Here is a 24,534-nt window from a genome sequence, read left to right as displayed (position 1 = left end):
GCATTGTGCATTTCCCATCCCTGGCTCCTCAGCACACAATAACTGCAGTGTGGTGGACCTACACAGAGATAGCGATGGTGTTTTAGAAAACGCCAGTGACATGTGGCACTGCAGTTTGCTGGGTAAGCAGTTGCTCAAATTCCTCCACGTTGAGAAGCCTCCAGAAATGTCATATTTTGGCCTCAGTAATGAATGCCACAAATAACACCATAGGCATGGGGGACTTTGCTCAGCGTCTCAGATTCCAGCCAGCCTTTCTTTAGCTGGCTTTGCTGTAGATGTGTGGGTTTTTATTTTTATTTATTTATTTTTTTGCCTCTTTTCTTTTTAAAAGTAAGCTCCCAAAAGCTAGCCTGCCAGTCTTTGAATAAAACATTAAAAACCCATCCAAATTGTCTGTTCTTTGGATGTCTGTAGTGTGTTATGCAGTCTAAAAAAATCGGATACCTGGAGAAGCTATGAAAGGACCTTAAAAATTTTTTTTCTAACTCATTGATTTTTGTATCTCTGGTCAATTGTTATCATTTGGGTTAGGGAGAGACTGAGGGGAAAGACTGCTAAGCTTGTTAGCATTTAATACAGAAAATAAGATTTCATTTTGAAATATATTTGGCTAGTTTGATAATTATATAGTTTTTCATTGTTTAATAAACTCAGTGCTGCATTATTAGAACAGAGATTGATAGTTTGTATTTTATGAGGTTCTGCTGTAAGAGCAGATACAAAGCAAAGGCTTGCTTCAGATAGTAAGAATAAATAACATTGAAACTAATGTCTCGGTGAAGGAATGTGTAGGATGAGAAGTCCCAAGCCCCTTCTGCATAAACGTTGGCATGGCCTGCTCATAGGAGAAAAGGGACAAATTAGTTTTTCTGCTTTTGTCATTCCTCTCGTTCCCCAAGGTATTTGGAAATGCTCTAATTTACCAAGGAAGAGTTAATGAACAATGTAGAATTCTGAAAATAAAGGTCTATGCTTGGTCATCTCCCAGAATGTAGTTAGCAGTGTGTGTTTGGTTTAATTCCTTGAATATCTGTGAGTTGGTAGTTTATGAACCAGGATCAAGGAAGTTGTTCTGACTGGGAGCCAGAAACCTGAATTCTAGACTGTGCCAACGTTTTGGCTGGTATTAGGGGCACTGAGCCATTCTGTCCAACAGATAATCTTTTGGCCTACTAGTGAGCTGATTACTCATTGAAGTTCTTTTGTGAGAAGTGTTGAGGTAAGATACAGTTTTTCTTAAAGAACTCAACCTCCAAAAGTAATAAATATCAAAAGAGTAGAATGTAAGTGTGTCAGAGACATGAAATATAAAGTCTTAAAGGAAAAAAGTGAAATACTGTGAGATTGGCATAAGCATCAAAGGAAAGGAGAATTGGAGATTTATCTGAAAGCTTTTACATTTGGAAATAAAGTAGAAATAAACAAGTTGAAGAAGTAGCTTCGTAAGTCAGTAGGGCAGTATCCTCCAGTTGGTATGAGAGCTGATGAACCCGCAGTGCATACTGGTATCTTTGGTGCAAGTTATAAAGCCAAATATCTGTGTATTTTGCTTGGTTAGCAAATGTGTTTGCTGTCCTTTTGTGCAACAGAAGTCAAGTTGTTTCTAGGAAAACAAAACAATGATAATAAAAGAAAAATGACCTTTCTGGATAGCAGTATAAATATTTGTAGATATCACAAGTAAGAATTTAATTGTGTAAAAAATTCAGAAAATCAAAGTGAAAAATTAGATTATTTAAACTCTTTAGTTTTCTAATTTGTGAATCAAGGAGGTTAGATTAAATCACTGAAGCTTTTAAATCACATTTAATGCTAGTTATTTTTAAAGCAGCTCTAAAAAGGCCCATGATTTATTTCATCACCCTTTAATGAACCTATGTAATGTGTCAGACGTTTGGCTCTTTGAATATCTTTCATTGAATTTTCTCATCCCCCATTACCATCGTGTGATGCGTATTTTTATTTTAAAGAGAAAAAACTAAGGCATTAAGGAATAATTTATCTGTGCTCATTGAGAGGTAGGGCTAGAGGTCACACCCACTGCAGTGGACACTTGACTTACAAACTCAGTTCATTCCTGAGGGCTGGTTGTAACTCAGCTTGCTCCATTGAAGACTCAGGCTCCTCTGCACAGCTTCTTCACAGTCTCCCTCCTGTGCACAGGCCAATCTCAGGGTCCCTAGAGAGACCCTGACCCAGGATTTCTCAACCCCGCACAGGAGAGGATGTTGTCGTGTTCCTTCCAGAGCTCTTTAAGGGTTAATCTGTATCCGAGGCCATCTGGAATCTCAAACAGCCAGCATTTGGGTCTTAACTCAAGACTTTGGTCATAAGTTAAAACTAAAATTCCAGTCATAACCTAAGTTGTTCATATGTCAGTCTGGTCATAACTCAAGGTCCACCGTAAATTGATTATTCTTGAAGTGCTAGTGTGATGAGAATCACTGATTCTCAGGAAAAGTGATGCGTAGTGGAATCCAGGAGGGCAGGAAGAATCCTTTCTGTGGACTGCCTTTGTGACTTGTGTCTTGGTTCCTTCTCCCTCAAATGATAATTATCATGTGGAATGTGTTGTAAGCAGTGTGAAGGCAAAAAGAAAAAACAAAAGAAGTGTTGAGCCTCTGCTTGGTGTAACTGCCAGAGCACACCTGAGCAGGTTTGTAACAATTTGGGACGTAAGTATGTGGCACATAATACATCTCTTAAGAATCTGATTTTCTTTACATGATAAGAAGAAATATGCTATTTTGTTTGCCTTTTTTGTATTAACCTCCATAAACATCCATTATAGGTTTCTTTGTTGCTTTTTCTTATACAACTTTCTTCCCTTGCTCATGTTTTTTTCCCTCTTGTTCCAGTGTTTTTTTTATATCTATTATTTTCAGAGATTTTTGTCAGAGGCTTTTTCTATATGTTGGAGACTTTTGAGTGTTTTATTTTTGTGTTTTTTTTTTTTTTGAGTCAAGGTCTTGTGTTGTAGTGTAGGCTGGCCTTGAACTCACTCTATAGCCCACACTGGCCTTGAATTAATGGCAGTTCTCCTGTCTTAGCCTCCACTGCGCCTGGCCTTTTGAGTATTACTGAGTATAAATAATTAGTGGAAGAAAACAAATATAGATGAATGAATGTTGTTTTTAATTATCTTTCTAGGGAGCCATGGAATCCCTTCATTTGAAGGCATGTAGTATTAGCATTATATCTTCGAACATTGTCTCTCTTGTATTCTCTACATTACCCCCATCAAGGAGTCTGATGAAACATCTGGAAACCTCCTTGCTATACCCTCCATGTCTGTGAGGTTCCTTGACATTTTCCTTCTGTCTTTGCTGCATTCTGGATAGTGTATTGAGTTCTGTCTTCTAGTTTACTGATTTTCTGTTTGGATTATAATTTAGTATAATTTTTTATTTGTAGATGTTTTATTTGATTCTTTTAAAAATAAGCTCTTGATGCTCACTTTTTCCTTAATATTTTAAAGTACTTATTTGTATCTTCAAACAGATAAAACATACTTATTTTATGTTCTCTACTTAAGAATTCTTTAATTCCTAAGGATTATTGAACATCTGATTCTGATATTGTGTCTAAGTCTTGATAATTGTGGCTGGTTTACTTACTGTTTTGCGTTTTGATTCTGTTTTTTGGTATTTCATCTGTGGAATTGTTCATTTCTGTAAGCAGCTAGGCACATCTTGTCTTGGACCAGTTTAGACTGAATTTTCCTTTGGTACTTTTTAATCAAACAGATACCATGAATACCAGTCTCCTCGGTTGCCTGAGGGCCAGAATTTGACAGTTCTTCTCTACCTTATTTCTTGTGTGATCTGAACCATGGTTAATTCTGTTTTGGAATATATTATTAAATGCTGTATTAAAAATGCAGTGCACTCATTAGGCAAATACTTTTGGAAAAATTAGATCAAATGCTATAAATAAAATGTTCATAGCAGAACCTCTTAGGGTATTTATTAGGCAAATAGGAATCTTGACATTTAGTATTTGTGTCAGTAAACAGAATTTCCCTTGTTCTACTCCCTATAGTGGTGTATAGATGTGAACATTTCATGGGGCCAGTGAGACTTAACAGAATGCACTTGGACAAACAGAGCCTGGTGTGTGTGTGTGTGTGTGTGTGTGTCTCTTTTTCTCTCTCTCTCTCTCTCTCTCTGTGTGTGTGTGTGTGTCTCTCTCTAGGGTATATTTAAACTCCTGAGGGAAGATGTGATTGTATCTGGTAATCCTTAGCCTTAGAGGAAGACATTGTCATTGAGCAGAGCTCTTGTATCAGGTTGTCTTGTAGGCTTCTGGTCAGTTTTCTTCAGACCAGTCGGACCAGGAACCTAGTCATCCAGAGTGGTAGATACATAAGGCTATTTTGTTTGGTTGTTTCCAGTCTGTTTTCTGTCTCTTCCAGGTGAGTATAAATGTCCTGAGATCATGTGTGTCTGCTTTATCACTATTTCCCTACTAGAATGTTGAAAGTAATATCTATTGGATGCTGGGTCACACATGTATATTAGCCTCTTGACTTAAGTCTCACAGTCACCTGTGGGTGGGGCAGTGTAACCAGCAGTCTTCTCACATGGTTTGTTCAAGGGTGGTTTCCTTTTTGCATCTTTCTGAACCCTCCAGTGTCTTTGGAGTAGAAGTCAACTCTGCCAGTGTCTGCAACCATCCTAAATGAAAAGTAAGTTCTCTTAAATGTCTCCTTGTTAAAAAGTCATTTCCTTCTTCAAGATTTACCTCAGATGCCATGTTCTTGGTAAAATCGTAATTTTCTGAGACACAGTTACTGATTCCAGTGTTAATATTTCTGCTGCACTTTGTACACACATCTCAAGATGTGCCTCCTTGATTTTTGTCTTTCCTCCCAGACTTTGAGTTCACAGAAGGTAGAAATGCCAAACAAACACGTTAGTCACCTTTCCATTGCTGTGACAAAATACCTGGAGAAATCGGCTTTAAAGAAGGAAAGTTTTGTTCCGGCTTTTGACAACTTTAGAGGCTTCCATTCATGCCTGGCTGGCTCCTCTGTTTGGGGACCTGAGGCAAGGGAGAAGGGTAGGGAAGAGGAGAGGAGAGGAAGGAGAGCTGGGGACAAGATAAAACCTTTCAGGGCCTTACCCCTAAGAACTTACTTCCGCCACGTAGGCCTCATCTCCTAATGTTTCTCCCTCTTCTCAGTAGTGCCATCAGATTATGACTCTTATCAGTGGATTAATTCACTGAGGAGGTCTGAACCGTCATGATTCAGTGACTTCGTGAAAGCTCCACTTTGAACATTGCTCACGGGGACCAAGCCTACTATTGTAAGCCTTTGGGGGACATCTCTGATCCAAACTCTAAAAGGAAACTTAAGTAATAAGTCAGCCAGGACTGAGGCAGTTAGGACCTGTCTTTAGTATGCCTGACACCGGGAGACAGAAGGGGAGGAGAGTAGAGGAGCTGCCTGAGCATCTAGAAGATGTTTTAGTGTGTGCTAGTGAAAGAGCAGTTGGGAGCAGAACTCAGCCATGATTGATAGACCTGCTCTGACAAGTCCTTTCCCATTGGGTGAATTTGATATCACAGTGAGTTATTTGCTAGCTGTTATCCCTTTTTACAGATGAGGAAATGAAGTGAGTTTACCACTGGCACATTTGTCGAGGAATGGAAGATGCCCACAAAGCAGTGCATGATGGAGGAACTGGGTGTGCATCAGTCCTGCGCTGTGCCTGCTGCACTGCCCAATGTATCTTTATCAACTTGTGGGCATGAGCTTTGTGAATGTCTTCCTCTTGGTCTCTTAGAGAAATTCTGTTCAAGAGAGCATGGTTCTATTTTAAAAATGAAAACCATTGAGGAGGTATGATTTATTAATGAAATGCTAACTTAAGCCAGTGTTGCAGTGTGTTTTCTCTTTGAACTGAGGTGTGTATTTATAGACAGTTACCTTATTCTTTTTATCCTAGTTTCAAATAACATAACTAGTTGTTATATCTTAGAAATCATTTAGTACTTGCCACACCTCTTGTGATACATTCTATTTATACCCATTTCATACATGTGTAAAACAAAGCAAATGAGAATTAGATGTCTTGCCTTGGGTAACTTGTAAGTAGATATGTTTAGAACTTTGACATTAGACCTATAGAGTCCAGTACTCTTAGCCATTATGCTCCATTTATATACTGTAAATATTTAGACAGATAAGCATACAACTATTGTAAACATACTTGTTACTTTAATTGAATATTAATTCCTGTGAGTCTATAGTGATGTGTATAGTACGTTGCTATTACATGATAACTCTGCAGATTTTTGTTTTTTAACTATTTGATGTAATTCTGTTATAGAAACATAAAAGGCTTAAAAGTACTAGATTTTCCTCCTTAAGAAATGTGTGTGGGGAACATTAATTTTATATACTGTGTGAATTGAAAAGTATACATTTTGATTTGATTTTGTTAATGAAACAATCCAATAGTATGTTGGTTTTTCACTACTTGTAATAGTCTGGTGGCAGCTTGTATGTAAGCATCTGGGAAGTGCCATGTATCTGATCTGGGATGTCCCAGGAGTGTGCGTCTTAGGTGGAAGTGAGTCACCACTTTGATGATGTTTTGCCCTTGATTAGACAACAAGCTTCTCTTCTGTGGCTGTTGGGGGCTTTTATATTTCTGTTGACAGCAGCTTCTTAAAGTAAGAAAAGAAATCTACTCATGGCAAAATATATTGAATCTTTAGAGATAGTTGATTTATTGTCCCAGTTCCATTATCTTGTATTAAAAAAAAATTTATCCTAAAGGGTGAATACCACATTGTACTGTAGAAAATTGTAAATAGAAGCATAGATTGAAAATAAAAACAACTTGTGTTCTACAAATAATTGTGAAATAAAAAAATCAAACCTTAGTGTTGATGAAAATAAAGTATGTAGGTTACATTGAATAATAACAGGTTAAAAAATTTTCCTAGGGGAGTGATACTTTGTAGATGTTTTGTAAGTTACTTTTAGGTATTGAGGGAAGCATATCTTTGTTCTGTTTTTAAAATAAATAGGGCCAGGGATTTAGCTCAGTGGCTCTGCCACCTGCCTCACAAGCTCAAGGTCCCAAGTTTGATCCCCGATACCAATCAATCAATCATATAAAATTAAAATAAAAACTCCCGACATTTTTATGTTTTGGTTATTTTATATTTACATAGTATAGCATAAAAGCAGAGATCATTTTGGTCATACTTTTTAGAATTCATGCTTTGTGTGTGAGGGATGGGAAGACTAAAGTGAAAAAATTTCACTTTATATTGTTAAAATTAGCAAATATATTTATTTATAATGAATCATGTATTTTATATCATGTTCATAAATCTCTACTACTGGTGGAATCTTTAGTACTTGAAAAATAAAAGATTTTCTCTTTCTCTTTGCTCCAGAAACGTGCTAAGGGACAAGTGTTATTTGAGAAAGTATGTGAACACCTCAATCTCTTGGAAAAGGACTACTTTGGGCTTTTGTTTCAGGAAAGCCCTGAGCAGAAAGTAAGTGATACAAGCTTTATTCGTGTCTTTAGAAAATTTTGTATTTTTTCTTAACCAGTTTATCTCAGTATACTTAGCCTTAAAATATCTATGTGTTTATTATGACAAATTTTTACTTATCATAGAAACTTGGTAAACATTTTAAAATTTTCTTGTGTGAGAGAACCATTTAACTTCTGCGGGTGTGTGCGTTTGTGCGTGCACATGCACAGTTGTGTGTGTATGCATATTATGTTTACTTTCCATTTGTATTATGAGCAGATAGAACATCGTACATGTTCATTATTTCAGATTAAAAGGACTGATTTAAAATTATATTAAAATTTTAGCTCTTGAATTCCTAGTGGAGTCAGTTCAAGAATGTGTGTATGTGTGTGTGTGTGTGTGTGTATGCGCACACACATACATTAATGTAGAAGATTTTCAGTGGTGGGAAAATTGATATTCTGGCAAAGAGTAAGTACAACATATTTTTAAAAATGTATTACCCAGTGAGTGAGTTGGTGCATGCCTGTAATTGTAGCTACTAGGATAGAGGAGGCAGAAAGATTAACAAGTTTGTGTGCAGCCTGGGCAATTTAGTGAGACCCTGTCTTAAAATAAAAAGGGCTGGGGGTATAGCTCAGTGGTAGAATACTTGCCTAGCATGTGTAAGGCCCAAGATTTAAACCGTTGTGCTGCTAAAATTAAAAAAAGATTCTTAATCATGACTGACTCCTGGCTTTTGGTGGTGAGTATGGATGGTGATCAAATTCACTCATGCTTTCTACATGCAGGTGTGCAGTTATCTGTATGCTGAGTATTAAGGAGGTGTGTTTTAAGGGTTGTCATAAGGGCACCCATGTGTACTTATTTGAAGGCCCAGGAAAGAATGTACAGATGACAGCAGCTGTGTGAAGTGAAGGTGCTCTTGCCCTGATGTTGGGTTGAGGGGAGAGCAGAGGAGCTCAATTCAAAGTGACCTGCCAGCATCAGGAGTGTGTTATTGTTTCCACTCCAGGAGTTCCTGAGACACTAATCAAGAGAATCAGGGTGATCTGATGCTTAATGCTAAGTTAGGGAACTTCAGGACTTCTTGGTTTCATAAATTAAATAAACGGTAAATATTAACCAGTTCTGGCAGAATTTGAGTTAACCTTGAGGTTTTTCTCACTGTCAGGAAAGGGCTTTCCCTCTTCACTTCTACTTCAGTTTCCAGCTCTTAGGAATTAGCATGGTTGAGAAGATGCTGAACGTAGGAGTGAAGAAGAAACGTTGGGTCCTGCACCCTATGAGGCAGCCCTTTTAGTCTATTAGATTGTATGCCGTGGACAGTCTCATGGGACCACTGTGTCTGAAGATTGCCAAAGCACCTGGTCACGTGAAAGGAATTACTGTCCAGACATCTTGCATTGAAATCAGTCAGCAGAACACAAGCAGTCATTAGAGGGTAGCTTAAGTGTGAATTTTGTTATTTACCTACATCCATCATTGTTTGTATTTATATATTTCAGTGATAAAATGCAGTGCACCAAGAATGATAATTACATGTAAATTAAATTTTCTTAGTTGTAATTCCTTAATACTTAATTTGCGGTTTTAATTCTACATTTAGACTAATGATATTGTATTCATGCCTGCTGAATAGTATGTGAGTATTCTTATTAGAACTCTGGAATACTCTTCTTAGCATTATTAATACATTTAAATAAACTAGGCACTTTTCTAGGGCTATAAATTATAAGGTGGTCTTGTTAACATTTCATCATTCTCATCTGTCTCTCAGAGCTGCAAAAGGGAATGATAGGCATCTGACTATCATTAGATACTTTAATTTTTGAGGTTCTATATTGACAGATTCATAGGAGCACTTAATCTTTGTAAAGTAGGGAGACCAATCAGTATGTTGTAAAATATGTTGAATACAGTAATAAGTGCTGATGGTAGAAACAGGATATACGGAAGTTTGATATTTCTGGAACACTAGTTTTACATAAGAAAGAGTAATATTTAGATAGTAGGATTCACTAAATTTTAATTTGATACCTTCAAGTATATGTGTATAGTTCCTATCTTACATCTAAATCTCACATCCATTTATTTTGTTGGGTTTTAGATTCCTCCTCACTTTACCTCTATTGTGTGTCATTCAGGAAGATCTCTTTGCTACCTGCTAACACCCTTCTCCTTTTCTCTTTGTCCACAGATTATGCTTTGGTTTGGGCCTCTGACATCTCTTGTTTTGACTAATTTATTTGCTTTGTACCTGGACTAACTGCTGGGTCCTAGGCACCTTTGATTCTATCTGATATTGTACTGACTGGCTTAGAACCTGTTTAATGGGTGCAGTCTTATTCCCTGAGTGTGGCTTACACAGTTCTTGGTCATGTAACCTTAGTGCAGTTGAGCACACTTCTCAGTTCTCTCATACTATCTGTATTTAATACAGACCAAATTACTCTACTGGAGTCAGTCTTGCTGGTACATACTGCATCTGCTTGCATAGTGTTCTTTACATTTGGAATGTCTTTCCCATTTCTTTGCTATCTGAATGCGTATTTTTCCTTAAGAGCCACCCTAAGTATCCTACCCTATGAGGTTTTCTTTGTGTTTCACCACCACCATTCTTGCCCTGAACTCTGGGAGTTGACTGTTCCCTCTGTCTGTTGTCAACACAGCTGGTACCAACGAGTGCTTGTCTCCCTTTCTCCACGTTACTCTATGATTGCACCTGAAAATGGAATGCTGAAGTCTAATGAAGTAGAGAATTGTGTGATGACAAGTCCCAAGGCTTGGCTGTGGAGAAGGGATGGCTGAAGTCAGGAGAGGGAAAAAGGGCAGTAAGGCAAAGAATAAGATAAGGATGGGTGTGGATGGCCACCACAGCATTCTCACTGACAGAAGATGCTAGCTATTTTTTTTACCTAGGCTTTATTTTAACTCAACTTTGGGGGAATGAAGAGTGGGATGTCTTTCCTGGGGCTTTGAACTATTTAGGAGAGAAAGTACAAATATTGTTAGCAGTGCAATTATTCATGTATAATTAATTTGCTTTCTTTTTTTTGCATGGTATAATTTTTTATCCCTCTTTGCTTATGGAGATAAGATCCAGTCCTCAAGATATGTAGGCAAAAGAACGTTTTATTCTTCCAGTGTAGGTTTGCATAGTATGGTATTTTTATCCCACAGAAAATTACTATTAGCTTAGTCTTGGCTTTGTTTGGAACCTATACAGTTTCAACAATAGGATATAAAGGTGTAGTCATTTTTTCTTTTGTCCTTTTCCTTTTTTTGGTGCTGAGGATTGAATCCAGGTCCTTGTGCATGCTTAACATATACTTTATCACTAAACCATTACACTAGCCAGTTTCTATCTTTTCCATGTCAGATATTATCTGTATTTACAGAAGTTTCAGATACTTTTTTCAACCAGTTGTAAAGGCAAAACAAAGCTATAAATGCTTTGTATGAAAATTTTACATGAGAAACACCTAAACTGTCTTTTGTTTTCAGTCTTTGGTTTTTCATGGTTGAAACAGTAAGTTGGAATCTTTCAACTCATTGTGAATCTGAAAACTTGTCATCATCAGTGTTAGAACCCTTTAATGTCTGTTCAAAAGTGCTTATATAAACTTTATTATGGAAAATGTTAAAATATGTGGAATCAATACGTTATTTTCTTCTATATGGATTCTCAAGCGCATGTCGTTATTGTGTTCATGTCTAAATGGAACCATCGTTAAGGGTTCTGGATTCTCTTTAAAGGGAAGAATATTATCTTGAATTTTTTATGTTAATGGAGTTTGGCATTTGGCCCAGGCACCATAATGTCATTTTGCTGCAACCCATATTGAAAGAGGCATTTGTTAGAAATGTAGTTGATACCCACAGCTAACTATGAAAATTAATTAAAGCAGTTGTCTGATAGCCAGACCATTTTCTCCCAAGAAATAGAATTAAGAACTCAAATTCTAAACTGTTGGCACATCTGAACTATTTTTAAATAAAATTCTGTATTCTTTCCAGTTAAAATTTATAATCCCACATTCTCCCAGATGTATAGTGAATGCTTCACTGCGATATTGAAAGCCCGTAACTTTTCTCCCAACACCAGCATTATGATACAGTTCTATGAGACCTAATTTAGCCACATGTGTACATTAAAGGGAGTCTGTTTCAGTGCCATAAATTCCTTTGAGAAAATGCATATTTAACAAAACTTTTATATACTTTTCAGTATCACTAAACTACAGTGAGTTGGGCCAGGCTCTCACCTGGCCAAATTGAGGAGCACCAAAATGAAGGCATGCTTAGGTATTTGGAAAAATTTCTAACTCTGAAATCTTTGGGGAATTAGGAGAGATGGGTGCTTTTTAGGAAAAGGAATTGTAAAACAGTTACTCTAACACTTGTTAAAACAACGAGGTAGAGTTTATTTGGGACTATTAAAATAGGTATAAGGATGACTCAGTGAGGTTTTTCAGTGGGCAAGAAAGATTGGGCTCAACTCTGAATACAAGAAAAGTATGACTTTATAGTCGAGGAGTAGAATGGGGGTCAGTGGATAGAAAGTTACATAAGGAAACACTAGGGCCTATTGGGGAATTCTGGCTGATCAACTAGACTTCTTGCTGAAGGCAGGCCAGGGCCATCTTACAATGCCTGCTGGGCAATGGTAGATGAAGAACATACTCAGATAGTGAGGGCCACCAGTATCGAGGATAGAGTATTGATAAAATTGGATGATACATAGATTGAGAAGTGCAAAAGTTGAGGCCTAGTTGGGAAGAGGATTTAGAGGAGACTAATTTTAGTCAAGGAGAGTTGCTGTAAGAACTAGACGATGGGTCTCATAAAGGCGTCTTGAGTTGTTATTGGATCTGGCATGGTTAGAACCTGCTGCTGGTGCTGACTGGTGGCTTGTATCTGTAAGGTGTAAGTGGTTAGCAAATACAGTAACAAGGTGGTAGGTCTTGGCATTCTTTGGTGTAGGGGCTCAGTGAGATGGGGAGGAGATAAAAGAAACAGATTTGGGAATGTGGAACCTGTACTCTGCTAGGACTTTTTGCAGAAAGCTCTCGACACTTGGTATTTTGACTCACTTGAGTTTGGGAGCCTACCTGATAAGCTAATTAGAGGAATTAAAGATGTGTCTCTGCATTTGGCTTTCAAGAAAAGACAGGACTTCTACCTCAAAATAAATCTAAATGGTACTGCTCAGTGTGTGGTTGGAATCTTGAACTGGTACCAGTCCTCACCCAGACCTGCTGAGTCAAGACTGACTTGGGTTTCAGTTCGTACGTACATAAAAAGTGTGAGAAGCACTCTTCTGTGAATGAAGACATGTTCGTGTGAGGTAGCAGAATTATAGGAGTTTGCATGTCATCCATGCCAAGGGGTCAGGGGGTCTCATTGAGGAGTGAGCAGGTGTTCCTGGCTGCCAAGGCAGAGTCAGGGCATTTCCGATCTGCGTATGCTATATCCACTTTGAGGTTCTTTCTAGTTCTAGCACCCTGTGTTTATAAATATTACAATTCGTAACCAAGACGGCATTTTTTCTAGATGTTTCTGTTGTTAGAGGATAATTGAGAATGATGCTTTAACACTTTTCTTTGAGAGCCTGTATTAAAAATGTTATAAGGAAATGTCTTAGGACTTTCCTAAGCAACACTGTTTCATCCTCAGATTTAGAGGGTAAAGAGTTGGATTAGAAGTTTTCTAACTAAGCAATAGGTGTGTAGAATAAAAACATATGTATATACAGCTATTTGGTATGCTGATTTGGAGAACATTTTTTGCAATCTTCTCAGGCAGATTTTTTTTTTCAGGCGGATTTTTAAAATAATTCTCTTTTGTGTTGTAGATTCCATTAGCAGTCTAGGGAATTCGTAGGTCACTTTTCAGAGTACTGTTTTAAATACAGAATTCTTATATTATTAAGCATGCAGGACTGTAAAGAAAGGCAGTTAATAAGTAACATTCTCAAAACAATAAAATCTGGAATAAAGTAATAGGGGTGTGTTTTAATTAATATATTTATCAACCATCAGTATCTAGTTTAATGCCAACAGTGCTTTCAAAATATTGGTTAGCATAAATGGTGTTCAGGATCTGCAACTAGTATATTGTGATACGGTAGTATTTTTTATTTCTGCTGGTGACAAGTACTACTGATATTAAACAGACTTCTTCCTTGCTATATGCAGAATTAATGATGATGTAAATTTCATTTAGAAATTAGTGAAAATAAAGATGTAGCAGTTTTTTCTTCCATGGCATTGCCTTCTGACTTCATGTTCTAATTTGATTTAATAATTCAGATATTCTAAGACCACATTTTACTTTACTTTGGTTGGAAGCCCATTATGGGGTTACTTGTAATTTTTACTGATGGCTTTATTTTACCTGATGCTCATTAGAAGATGAATATTTACTTTGGCTATTGAATTGGGGTAGGTAGGGGAAGGTGGAGAGAAGGACACCAAATTGGTTGAACATTCCTGTTTTTAAGTAGGTGGAAAATACTTTATTTTTTAATAAATCAAGATAAATTTTATTGAACTATGACAAGAGTTTCAGTTTTTCTGATTTTTTTGCATTGTTCCTTATACTGAATATTTGGGAAAACTTCAAGGAAATCTCTGTTTTGCACATCTGGAGCTGTCAATAAAACATAAACTCAGGCTTCTGAATGTTCATGGGGGCTGTAGGTAAATCTGTCTTTTGATACATTTACCACATGTATTGTTATCAGGCAAAAATTGGAGAATTTGGTTAGTTATTGCTTTACCATGTATGCAGAGGTGCTTAAACTAGTCATATTGGTAACCATTTTCATGCGAAGGGGTCAGGTTGTTATGTCTCATCTCTGTTTCCAAGAGGAATGATTACTGGAGTGGGCGGCTTTGGAAAAAGGCCAACATTACCGGACTGTTTTCTCTAAGGGAAAAGGTTTAACTTTTAACTTTTATTTCATCTGGCCCATAAATGCAGTGAATATTTTGTGAAACCAAAGTCTCATTTATTAACTTTTTATAGATACAAATATTTATATAAATATCAAATTCTTTAATATATGTAAAACATTCTCTTTGGAAAAAATAAAATTTTGTGGTATAGAGCAAAAGATGATAAACTAATTTAGTTTTATTACTAGAAAAAAAGAACACCCTAATCTAATAAAGTTATTGGGTAAAGTATTTTCTGTGCATATTTACTCTTCAGGAAGCATTTAAATGAATTATTGGGCAAAAACCGTCTTCTCAGGTAGATGCAGTGATCCTCATTTTGCAGTTGAGGAAATTGAGGCGTAAAGAAACTAAAGAATTTGTCCAAGTCACAGAGCTGGTGGTTGGAAAGCCATGTCTTGTCTCCATGTGTTTCTGAATCCAAAGTCTGTATTTGTGACTTTAGTAGCCAAATCTTTAAGTCTAGAATATGGTTATTATGAACCATATGGGCCAGGGTGGATAGGCGGGGACGGAGAGGTGTACTCATGTGTGTGTGTTCGTGCATGGCTCCCCATTTTCTTATTCTTTACCGTCATTTTTCATCATTCAGTGTCTGTTTCTTTGTCCGCCTCTCCCTCCCTCCCTCTCTTCCTGCCTGCCTCTCAGGATCTGTGCTAGGTGGATGCTCTAACCTGATATGTCCTTAGCCTTCCTATCTGTATATCTTTTTTGTTTTTTGGTACTGGGGCTCAAACTCAGGACCTTGTGTGCCACTGAGCTAAATCCCCGGCCCTGATCCACTCAGCTGCCCTCAAGTGTTGAACTTGACATACTAATTTTTATTGTTTATTTTACATGTTAAAAGGTTTTATTTCTACTATTTATTTGTAATTGTCAACGTAGAGAGAAGGTAATAAACTTACATTTCTTTATATTAAATCATTTTTACCTTTTGAACTTATGATTCTGGGCAATAAAGTTATACTAACTACACTCTGAGTACTCAGAAGTAATTATTTTGAAATTCTAACACAGTAATGTAACTTGTTCTTTTAAGATTGCCACAGGGTGGAGAGGAAGGAGGCATGCAAGGGCAGATAGTAGTCAGCAGGTATTTATTTAGTACTTACTGGCTGTGTGAAGCTGGCAAGTACTGGAGGACACAGGTACTGTTGTCTTCCCCAGTCCTTGCAGAGTTGTAGTTTGGGGAAGGGAAGATTCTCTTACTCCTTGGCAGGAATGGAGATTGCAGCATGGAGTTAATATAGGAAAGGGAAAACCAGGGAGATGAACGGAAGGAGTCACTTCTGCTGCTGCTGCCTTCTCAGTCTTTGGATATGGTCCAAAGTGAGAAGCTACACCGACCTCCAGTCCGTCCCAGGCTCAGTGTGGTAGAGACTGTCCGGAAGATGAAAGGGGCTGTATGTGGCTGGCTGACATATGACTTGAATCCCGGATCTGTAGAGCCCCATGGACTCCCACCACGCTCTCCAGAAGCGTCAGGTCATTCGTACAGGGGGTTGGTGGTCTAGTGAGACTAGGAGGTGCCAGCTGGCTAGCACTGGTCAATCCTTGGGCTTTCAGAAGGCGATGTTATGTCCACCACCTTTTGTTGGGACAGAGAAAGAAGCCTTTTTTGCTCTTGTGTGGGAGGTGCCTGTATCTGTTCACACTAAAGAAATTAGCCATTTGGAAGGGTCTGTCTTAGACCAGCGTTTCCCACTCTGCTCTCCTCTTTCTTTGTGCTAATGGTTTGAGGGATTTCTTTTCAGTTTGGCACCAGTTGCATCTGATTCTGTTTTTCTTGGTGTGGTCATTACTTCATTGGCTGCCAGTGCCATGCGTTTGACCCTCCTTTGCCTGTCCCTCTGGGCAAGAAGCTGAATGCTGTGTTTTTCTTGCTTTGCCCACTCATCATAGCTGCCACTTGTGAGCCAGCTGTGTATGGGGCAGCAGCTGCAGGGTGTGGAAGCTGGGTGCCAGGCTCTTTTCTGAGGGCAGAAATTAGAGTGGCTCCCTCAGATGGTACTGGACGTACCACTGCAGAACCCCACTGACCGTTCAGATCAGTGGTCCCTGCAGCTGGGACAACTAGGAATGTGACAGTGGCCTGTGGTCTGGTGGCTCTTTATGGAGAGGTTTGAATGTAGACTGTGTTAGGACAGAGCCCTGCACACCTTGCACCCTTGTGAACGGTGGAGGTCCACATCACTCTGCTTTCACAGCATCCTGCTGTTCCTGCTCTTTAGTAGGGCAAGGTCACGCTCTGCTGTACAGTTCAATATATTATAGTGACAGCAGGCTCTCCTTACTTCCTGTGTAATAACATTTTGCTTGTGTTGTATAGTTACACAAAATCCTGTTTAAGCACAGATATGATACATTATTTGGTATAGTTAGAATGAATCAAGCTTTTTTAAAGTCAATTATTTCAATCAGTTTATTGCATCTCAAAAGTGTACTTCTTTAATAACAGGGTGAGCGAACTTCAATAATGAACTTGAATTCAAAATGTAGAAGAACATGAATGGACAATATATAAATATAGACAAAAACTTAACATATAAAATGTTCCTTGTGGGGGTTTTTGCTTATAGCTTTGAAACATTTAATATCCATAAAATGAAATAAGTCACACGTATAAATACTGAATATTTTCTCTGGTGTGAAAAACTATAATTGTACATAAGATCCTAATGGCATAATTGACAATGTGAAATAGGAAGAAAAGGGCTAAAGGTGTAGGGAAAGTGGGAAGGGTAGGGGAAAGGAAATAAGGGAAAAGAAAAAAAATGAGAAAATGGAAATAATGTTTTTGTAAATAGGGAAGGAAGGAGGGGGTGAAGGGGAGAGCAGGGACAAGGGGAAAAAGTGAGAACCAAGACCTGTCATGTAAAGGTACAAGATCCCAATGAAGAATGTAACTGTACTGTATACCTAAAATGTACCAATAAACTCAATGAGAAAAAAAATGATTTAATATCCTTAGATGTTTTGACCACGGTGCTTCAGATTTGGCCTTTTGTCGTTATAAGGTGTTATAGTGGTTGCCTGTTGTGTTTTCTGATAGCTTCCTCAAAGAGCAGAAATGAGGTTCAAGTGAAACAGCTCTGTATGATTGTATTCCCATTTGGAATGAAGTTTAAAAGACAGAAGGATGTTGTATAAAGACAAGGAAGGAAGTACTATTTCATCTCGGCAGTACCTCTCCTTAGCATGCCGAAGTTGCAGGGGAGAGAGGCTAGGGAGGAAGAGGAGTTGGCTTTAGAATTTTTGATTATTGTACTTGATAGATGCATATAAATGTTCAGCTGCCCATTTTTAGTACACATTTTATCCTTTAGGAGTAGAAACCTACTGTGAAGAACTCTCAGTTCATTGTCCACAGGGGTTATTCACTGGCATTTTATAGAGTAGAAGTTGTATGTAGATAGATCGTGTCTCATGATTAGATTGATTTCAAATTCCAAGAAACTGTGATCCACTGAATTCACCTTAAAAAGTATTTAACAATTTTATTTAAATATATATATATACACACACATATACATATATACATACATACACACATATACATATATACATACATACATACACACATATACATATATATACATGCATACATACATACACATTTTGGGGGGGAGTGTACCAGGAATTGAACTCAGGACCTCATGCTTGGCAGGCAGGCGCTGTGCCACCAACTTACATCCCTGGCCTTACAAATTTTTATTTTTAACATCACACCACACCCCTGCACACTCAGAAGCGAATCAGTAGTTAATCTAGTAGTATGCTAACGGGTGAAAGTGGCTCTGAGTTGGACTTTATAAAAGTGTATTTTATAGTTAAGTTACGAAATATAAACTTTATTTCTGGAATTTTCTTATACTGTACCTTTTAAAATCGATGCATGTGAGTAATACATAATGAGATTTATTTTGGTGCATTGGTCTGGGATATTTCTGAACTAACCCCTTTTCCCTCTTGCAGAACTGGCTAGATCCTGCAAAAGAAATAAAGAGACAGCTGAGAAGTGAGTATTTAAATAATCATACCATGAAGTTGTTATTTTTACATCTATTTCCATCTTTTAATAAGATTTATAGGTTACAGCCTAGAGTAACAAGTAAGATGACAATAGAAGGACCTATTCTGTCTTGCATTTATACCTCCTCCTACATTAATGCTTGATTGCGGTTGTTAATTTTGTGCACGCCTGAGGACTCCAACCCTTCAGAAGGCTCAAGACTCCCATTCCTTCCTGCTCCCTTACGGGGCCTCCCACTGTGAAGTAGCATGGTATCTTATTACTCCTTTTTGGAGAGAACGAGCGCTGATTTTCTGCAAGTTTCACTCTGTGCAAGACCGGACACCATTGCTGTGTTAGGTGCTTTGTGCTGCAGGCAGACTGGCCGCCTTGGTGTGTCCGCCTCATTGTGGAAGTGTGGAGCGCAGTTGAGCGGCGTCTGTGTGCACTGTTCTAGCTTCCCTGGCAGAGCACGCCCGGGTGAAGGAGAGCAGAGCAGTCTCTGCAGTTCTGTGCTCATTGCCTTCTCTGCTCCCGTTTGTCCCGCGTAGTGACATGGAGTCTGGGTTGTAGTTAGGCCTGCGTGTTCTCCGCAGAATCCCAGCATGGCCTCAGGCGTCCCGCTCCAGCGGCCTCGGCTTCCTCCGCGGACTTCCTCTGTGCATCGCCTTGCCTGTGATAGCTACGTCAAGAAATGGTAGCATCACACATCTCCGATAGGAGATTCAGATACTTAAAAGTTACTTCAGGGTCTGTGATGATGCAAGTGGGGAAGCAGGAAGCCAGGAGCAGCTGGAAAGTTCAGACAGGAGAACAAATTCCTTCTGAGAGTGCTGCTCCAGAGCTATTCAGGGAGAAGACGTCCTGAGAACTAACCTTCACATGCTCTGTACTGTTGACTGCTTCTCCCTTTTCATTATTTCTAATGTTGAGACCCTGGAACAAATTTCTGCTTTCATTCCTGTCCTTTCTACCTGCCGTCAGTCTCTCATTTTAGTGTCTCTTGTTTTATTTTCTTTTTCCTCTTTCACTATTAATCTTAGTCTCATCACTTCTTTCCATCTCTACTCTTTTATTCTGAGCATATACCTTCTTTTTCTAATCTCCTTTCTTTTCAGAATGTCTTTGATTGGTGTGACCAGTCTTCTTGGCTTGCCCAGAACCAAGGGTTTCCTAGGGTTGGGGTATTTGGTACTAAGGATGGAAAGGTCTCAGATGATCGGGCAGGTTGGACACCTTGTCTGATTATTTTTATTTATTATTTATTATTATTTAAAATTATTTACTATTCTTGGTTTTCTGGCATTCGTTGTCTTCCTGCCTCCTTCCCCTCTTATCTTTTTTGCATTTTTTATCTTGTTGTATCATCAATTTGTGTTTGTTTCGTGTTGGAAAGGGTTAGGGGAAGGGTTAGATAGACTCAAGAGCATTGTGCTAATGCTTTGGAAGGAACTGAATCAGAGAACTTTGGTAGATGCTCTGTAAATGCCTGGGTTCAGGAAGGTATGGGTGCTTGGTTCTTACTCATGCTCTGCACCCAGCCCTGCTGGGTGACCTGAGCAGAGAGAACAGGCCAGCTCCTCAGAGAGGATTGCTGATCCATCCGTTGAATTGTTTTCTGTGGCTTTTGTTTTGCCTCCTGTTTGGTTATGTATGTGTGCCACTTTTTTCAGAGTCATAGGTATTTCCTGTTGGAAATTTCTTTTGGAAGAAAAGTTTTTAAAGAGTTTCAAAGCTTTTGGGAAAAAAAACTTTCCAAAAACAGCTTTGAAAACTTTTGGAAGACAAGACTTGCTGATTATGAATCATGTTTTTATGTTTTGATTATTTGTGAAATATTATTTTTTAAAAGAGGTATTTCAGGACTTCTGCCCTTGTGGTTTGGCAAGAGGAGTAATAGTAACAAATAGCATCCACCTTTTTTCAGCTGGAGTCAGTTCTTTAAATAGTATCTTGTGTTATCTCCATCATGACAGTAGGTTTAGGAAATGAAGTTGTAGCTATTGTATTGGCCTCTTTCTGCTTCTGTTAGACGGTGAAGGAACTCAGTCTCTGCTGAGATTTTATGGTTACTTGACAGTTAATTAGCATTTACCAAAGATAAATGTTCATTGTTTGAATTATGTATGACAATCCACAAGGCTAATGGTTTCTATTTAAATTTTGCCTTAAAAGTATTTTCACACATGTACACAAAGAGTATATGTCTATAAGTTTGTATATAATGGATATGTAAACAGTTCATACTTAGGTATATTGTTTAGATAGCTAGGTAGAAGTATGATAGTATATAATTGAATTAAAAGTTTAACTTGAAAATTGCTAGTATTGTATTCTTACCATAAAAATCATAGGTATTTGTGGTAATGAATATGTTAACTTGAATTATTTATTCTAGAGTGTATACCTCTTTCAAACATGTTGTATACCATAAGTCTATGCAGTTTTGTTTATTTAAAAAAAAGCTTGGTACTAGGTATATAGTTCAGTAGTAGAGTATTTACTTAGCATTCATGAAGCCCTTGATTGCATTTTTGCTATCGAAAAAATAAATGTTTACCATTATTGGGCTTTGAAGTATATCTTAAATTACAAGTGTTCTATTAGGAACACATGCCTATAGTCAATAGTCAGGCAAACGGGGGCCATTACGAAATGAGAATCTTGTGATGACTCACTTGATTATGGATTAGCAGTCACATTAAAGACGTGTGTGCATGAACAGTGCATGGATATTTGACACTGGTAGCATAGTGTTACAGGCCAAGAAACAGCATCTCCTTATATTCAGAAAGATCCTTTTCCCCTTACTATGCTTTAAATGTGTAAAGCACAACTGAAATCTCTTTTGAGTTCAGCTTGACTGACTTTAATAGCAGAATAGTGAAGCATGGAGCCAGAAATCCAGAAGAAGAACATATGTGCACACAGTAGCCATTCAGTAGAGAGCTGTTGACTTTTGAGTGAGAGGAAAGGTCTTGTGCTAATGATGACAAGAGGGACAAAAGGACATGCTGAGTGGAAAACAGAATGCAAGAAACTTTGAAGGGCATAAATTAAAATTTCCCAATGCCTTCAAATATGTGTAGAATGGAGCAGCTTACAGAGAAACAGCTTTTTTAAAAATTTTATTTAAAAATACAATGAACTTAGAGTAGAACTTGAAGTTCAGATCAGTGAGATAATTTAGGTTTCTTTAGGAAAATAGCATCAGCCTTTTCCGTGAGTTTGTCTTCCTTTCTTTCAAGCAAACCAAAACATGAGATAGCAAAACATTAATGTATTTTAACGTTTAGTGTCATGTAAGATGTAGTTATTGGATATATTCATTCTTTATGCCAAATACAGCGAGGTATATGTAATACACAGGTATACTGTACTTTGTACAACTGTGAAACAATTTTATTATTTTAAAGTATTCCGAAGTTTTATTGCACTTTTGCTTCCTGGGATTTCTGAACAATTAGCCTATGAATCATTTCCTGCATGGCTACTGTGATCACTTGGTCATAGCCCCTCTTCCCTCAACAATGTAGAAATCCTGAGTCTTTTTAAATTTATTTTTAAAATTTTAAAATAAATTTATTGAAAATTTTAAAAAATTTTAGATAGTATTGAGCACTGGAGATCATGTACTTAAAATGAAATCTTATCTTGGAACTGTTGAAGTACCAGTAATTATTAATAAAACAGGTGAGCTTTTAATTGTGGTTTATTTATGTAATGATATTAGCTTCTTTTTAGTAAATTCTACAAACTGATTTATGATGGGATAAGTAAGGTATCAAGCAAATAGTATAGTATTATTTATTTGTAGCGTACTAAATAGCCATTCTGTTGATAAATAACCATGACATTTAATAATTGCAGATCTTCCCTGGCTATTCGCTTTTAATGTGAAATTTTATCCTCCTGATCCTTCTCAACTGACTGAAGACATCACCAGGTACTTTATATTTGTGTTTAAAAATGAATCTTTACTAAAAGAAAAAATATGAGAAAATGGAAATATGGAAGCACAGTTTTTGTAAATAGGGAAGGGGGGGTAAAGGGAGGCAGGGGTATGGGGAAAAATGAGAACCTGTCATTTATAGGTACAAGATCCCAAAAGAATGTAACTTTACTGTATACCTAAAAAGTACCAGTAAATTCAATGGAAAAAAAAAAGAATCTTAATGGCTTTCATTTATTTCTGTGCACTGGGAGCATGGTGGTAATTTCAGGATTGAAAAACCAAATCATTTATCAGTTAAGTTTTATAAGTTTCTTTGGAAATGAATATTTTCCCAAATAGTTGCCAGTTTCAGAAATTTTATTGGCTGTTTTAGTTTTTCCCTTTATATTTGAGTAATATTTTTGAAAATGATATTGCTGGCAACTTTGTTTCCTGTGTTCTACTTGAGAAATGTGCTCATATTTAGTGTGTCAACTTTTAGTAGTAAGGTGGTTTCTTTGTATAAACCATGTGTGCTGGTCTCACCAAGATGATACAAGTGCAAATAAATGAAAAAGAATTAAAAGTCAATTGAACTGGTAATTTTTTTGTCCTCCTATCTCCTCTCTTCCTCCCCGCAATCCTCCTGAAAACAGTCACAACATTGAGAACAGACTGTAGTAGGTAGAATCCGTAGCTGTTTCATTTTCATCTTCTCTGAAATTATGTGGCTGCAAGAATGTGTGCTTCAGTAGCAAAGAAAGGGTTCCGATTAGGAGCAAGAGTGGATTTAGTGACCCTGAAAGTGACTGAGGGGATGTTAACCAGGGACACAGGATCAGCAAGTGCCTGGACATATTAGCCCTGCCAGCTGGTTGGGTGAGAGGGTATTTCAGCCTTGTTAGGAACAGATGTAAAGAGTGGTTCTTATTCTCATGGTCAGGGAGAACTGTGTGCAGTGTGTGTACTTTCAGAAATCAAGAGGGCCTTGATGAAAAACTCTGCTTGCCTTTTGTTCCTGTGCATTTATGCTTTTCTGCTGGGCCAGTTTTGTTGTTAGACATGAAGTTGTTTCTGTAAATGCTGAAAAAAGTGTAATGTCCATTTGAGATAAGAATAATGGAGATTTCTTTATAGGATCAGAAAAATAGCAAACTTTTTCATTTTTTATTTTTTCTTCCTTTATTGCTTGTTACTTAATAGAAGTGTATACTACAGTACTGATTACTACTAACATACTAATTAAGTTCTGATTGAATAAACTTCAGCTAGTAAATAATAAGTAGCTTTTCAAACTGCACAACAAGCTGCTTAGAGTGCACTGACAGGTCAGCTGCACAGGACATGGAGCTTCACCCCAGGGGTGCTTTTCACAAAGTGTAGCACACTGTGGGGCCTTGTGACCTCATGTGCTCTCTGCAGTAATTATTAATATGCTTCTCTTTGTAGTAATTTGTTTGGTGGAGTGTCTTAGTCACTTTTCTTGTTGCTGGGACAAAATATATGACACATGACACTTACAAGTTAAAGGAGGAAAGGTTTATTTCAGCTCACAGTTTGTAAATGTTTCAAACCATAGTCAGCTAACTCGAAGGGAAGGTGACATGGCAGAGGGGAATCACGGAGGTGAAATTATTCATAGTAAGCAGGTAGGAGACAGTGAAGCAGCAAACAGCATCAGCAAGCCTGTCTTCCTTTGTTTTCCCTTATATTTCATCCAGGCTCTCCAAGCTTATTGATTGGTGCTACCCTACACAGGGTGGGGTCCTCAGTCTCAGTATCATACCCTTAATCCACATTCACACACCCTAATCCAGCTACCTTTGAAACTCCCCACCTATGAGCACAGGTGGCTTTGGGGGATATCTAGGTACAAGCCATAACAGGCATGACAATCCTTTTGTAATTGGTACTCTATTGCATTGATAAGACCTTTGGTTTTTCTTATAAATAGGACTTGAATACTCTCCTCTTGTGGTCTGGTCCGTGCTTATAATCCTAGCACTCTGGGAGACCAAGGCAGGAAGATCACAAGTTACAGTGCAGCTTGGACATCTTAGTAATATCCTGTCTCATAAAAAAAAAAAAAAAAAAAAAAAGAAAAGAAGAGAGAGGGA

The 24,534-nt window shown here is 37.7% G+C and overlaps 1 protein-coding gene across 19 annotated transcripts in view; it reads left to right on the top strand.

The window, feature by feature from the left end:
• The window catches only part of Epb41l2 (erythrocyte membrane protein band 4.1 like 2), a 99,069-nt gene that overhangs the window by 15,177 nt on the left and 59,358 nt on the right, over positions 1-24,534 (top strand). For all 19 annotated transcript variants that reach the window (XM_010639141.3, XM_010639140.3, XM_010639138.3 and 16 more), the window contains exons 3-5: positions 7,420-7,524; positions 18,447-18,489; positions 22,354-22,429. In XM_010639141.3, coding sequence (XP_010637443.1) covers positions 7,420-7,524; positions 18,447-18,489; positions 22,354-22,429 — 224 coding nt within the window. The remainder of the gene's footprint in view (positions 1-7,419; positions 7,525-18,446; positions 18,490-22,353; positions 22,430-24,534) is intronic.

This window comes from Fukomys damarensis, unplaced genomic scaffold (assembly GCF_012274545.1).
Source record: "Fukomys damarensis isolate Sample0158 unplaced genomic scaffold, DMR_v1.0_HiC HiC_scaffold_14, whole genome shotgun sequence".
In the NCBI taxonomy this organism is placed as follows: domain Eukaryota; kingdom Metazoa; phylum Chordata; class Mammalia; order Rodentia; family Bathyergidae; genus Fukomys; species Fukomys damarensis.
The sequence above is the reverse complement of the archived record's forward strand: the minus strand, read 5'-3'. Positions and strand labels throughout refer to the sequence as shown.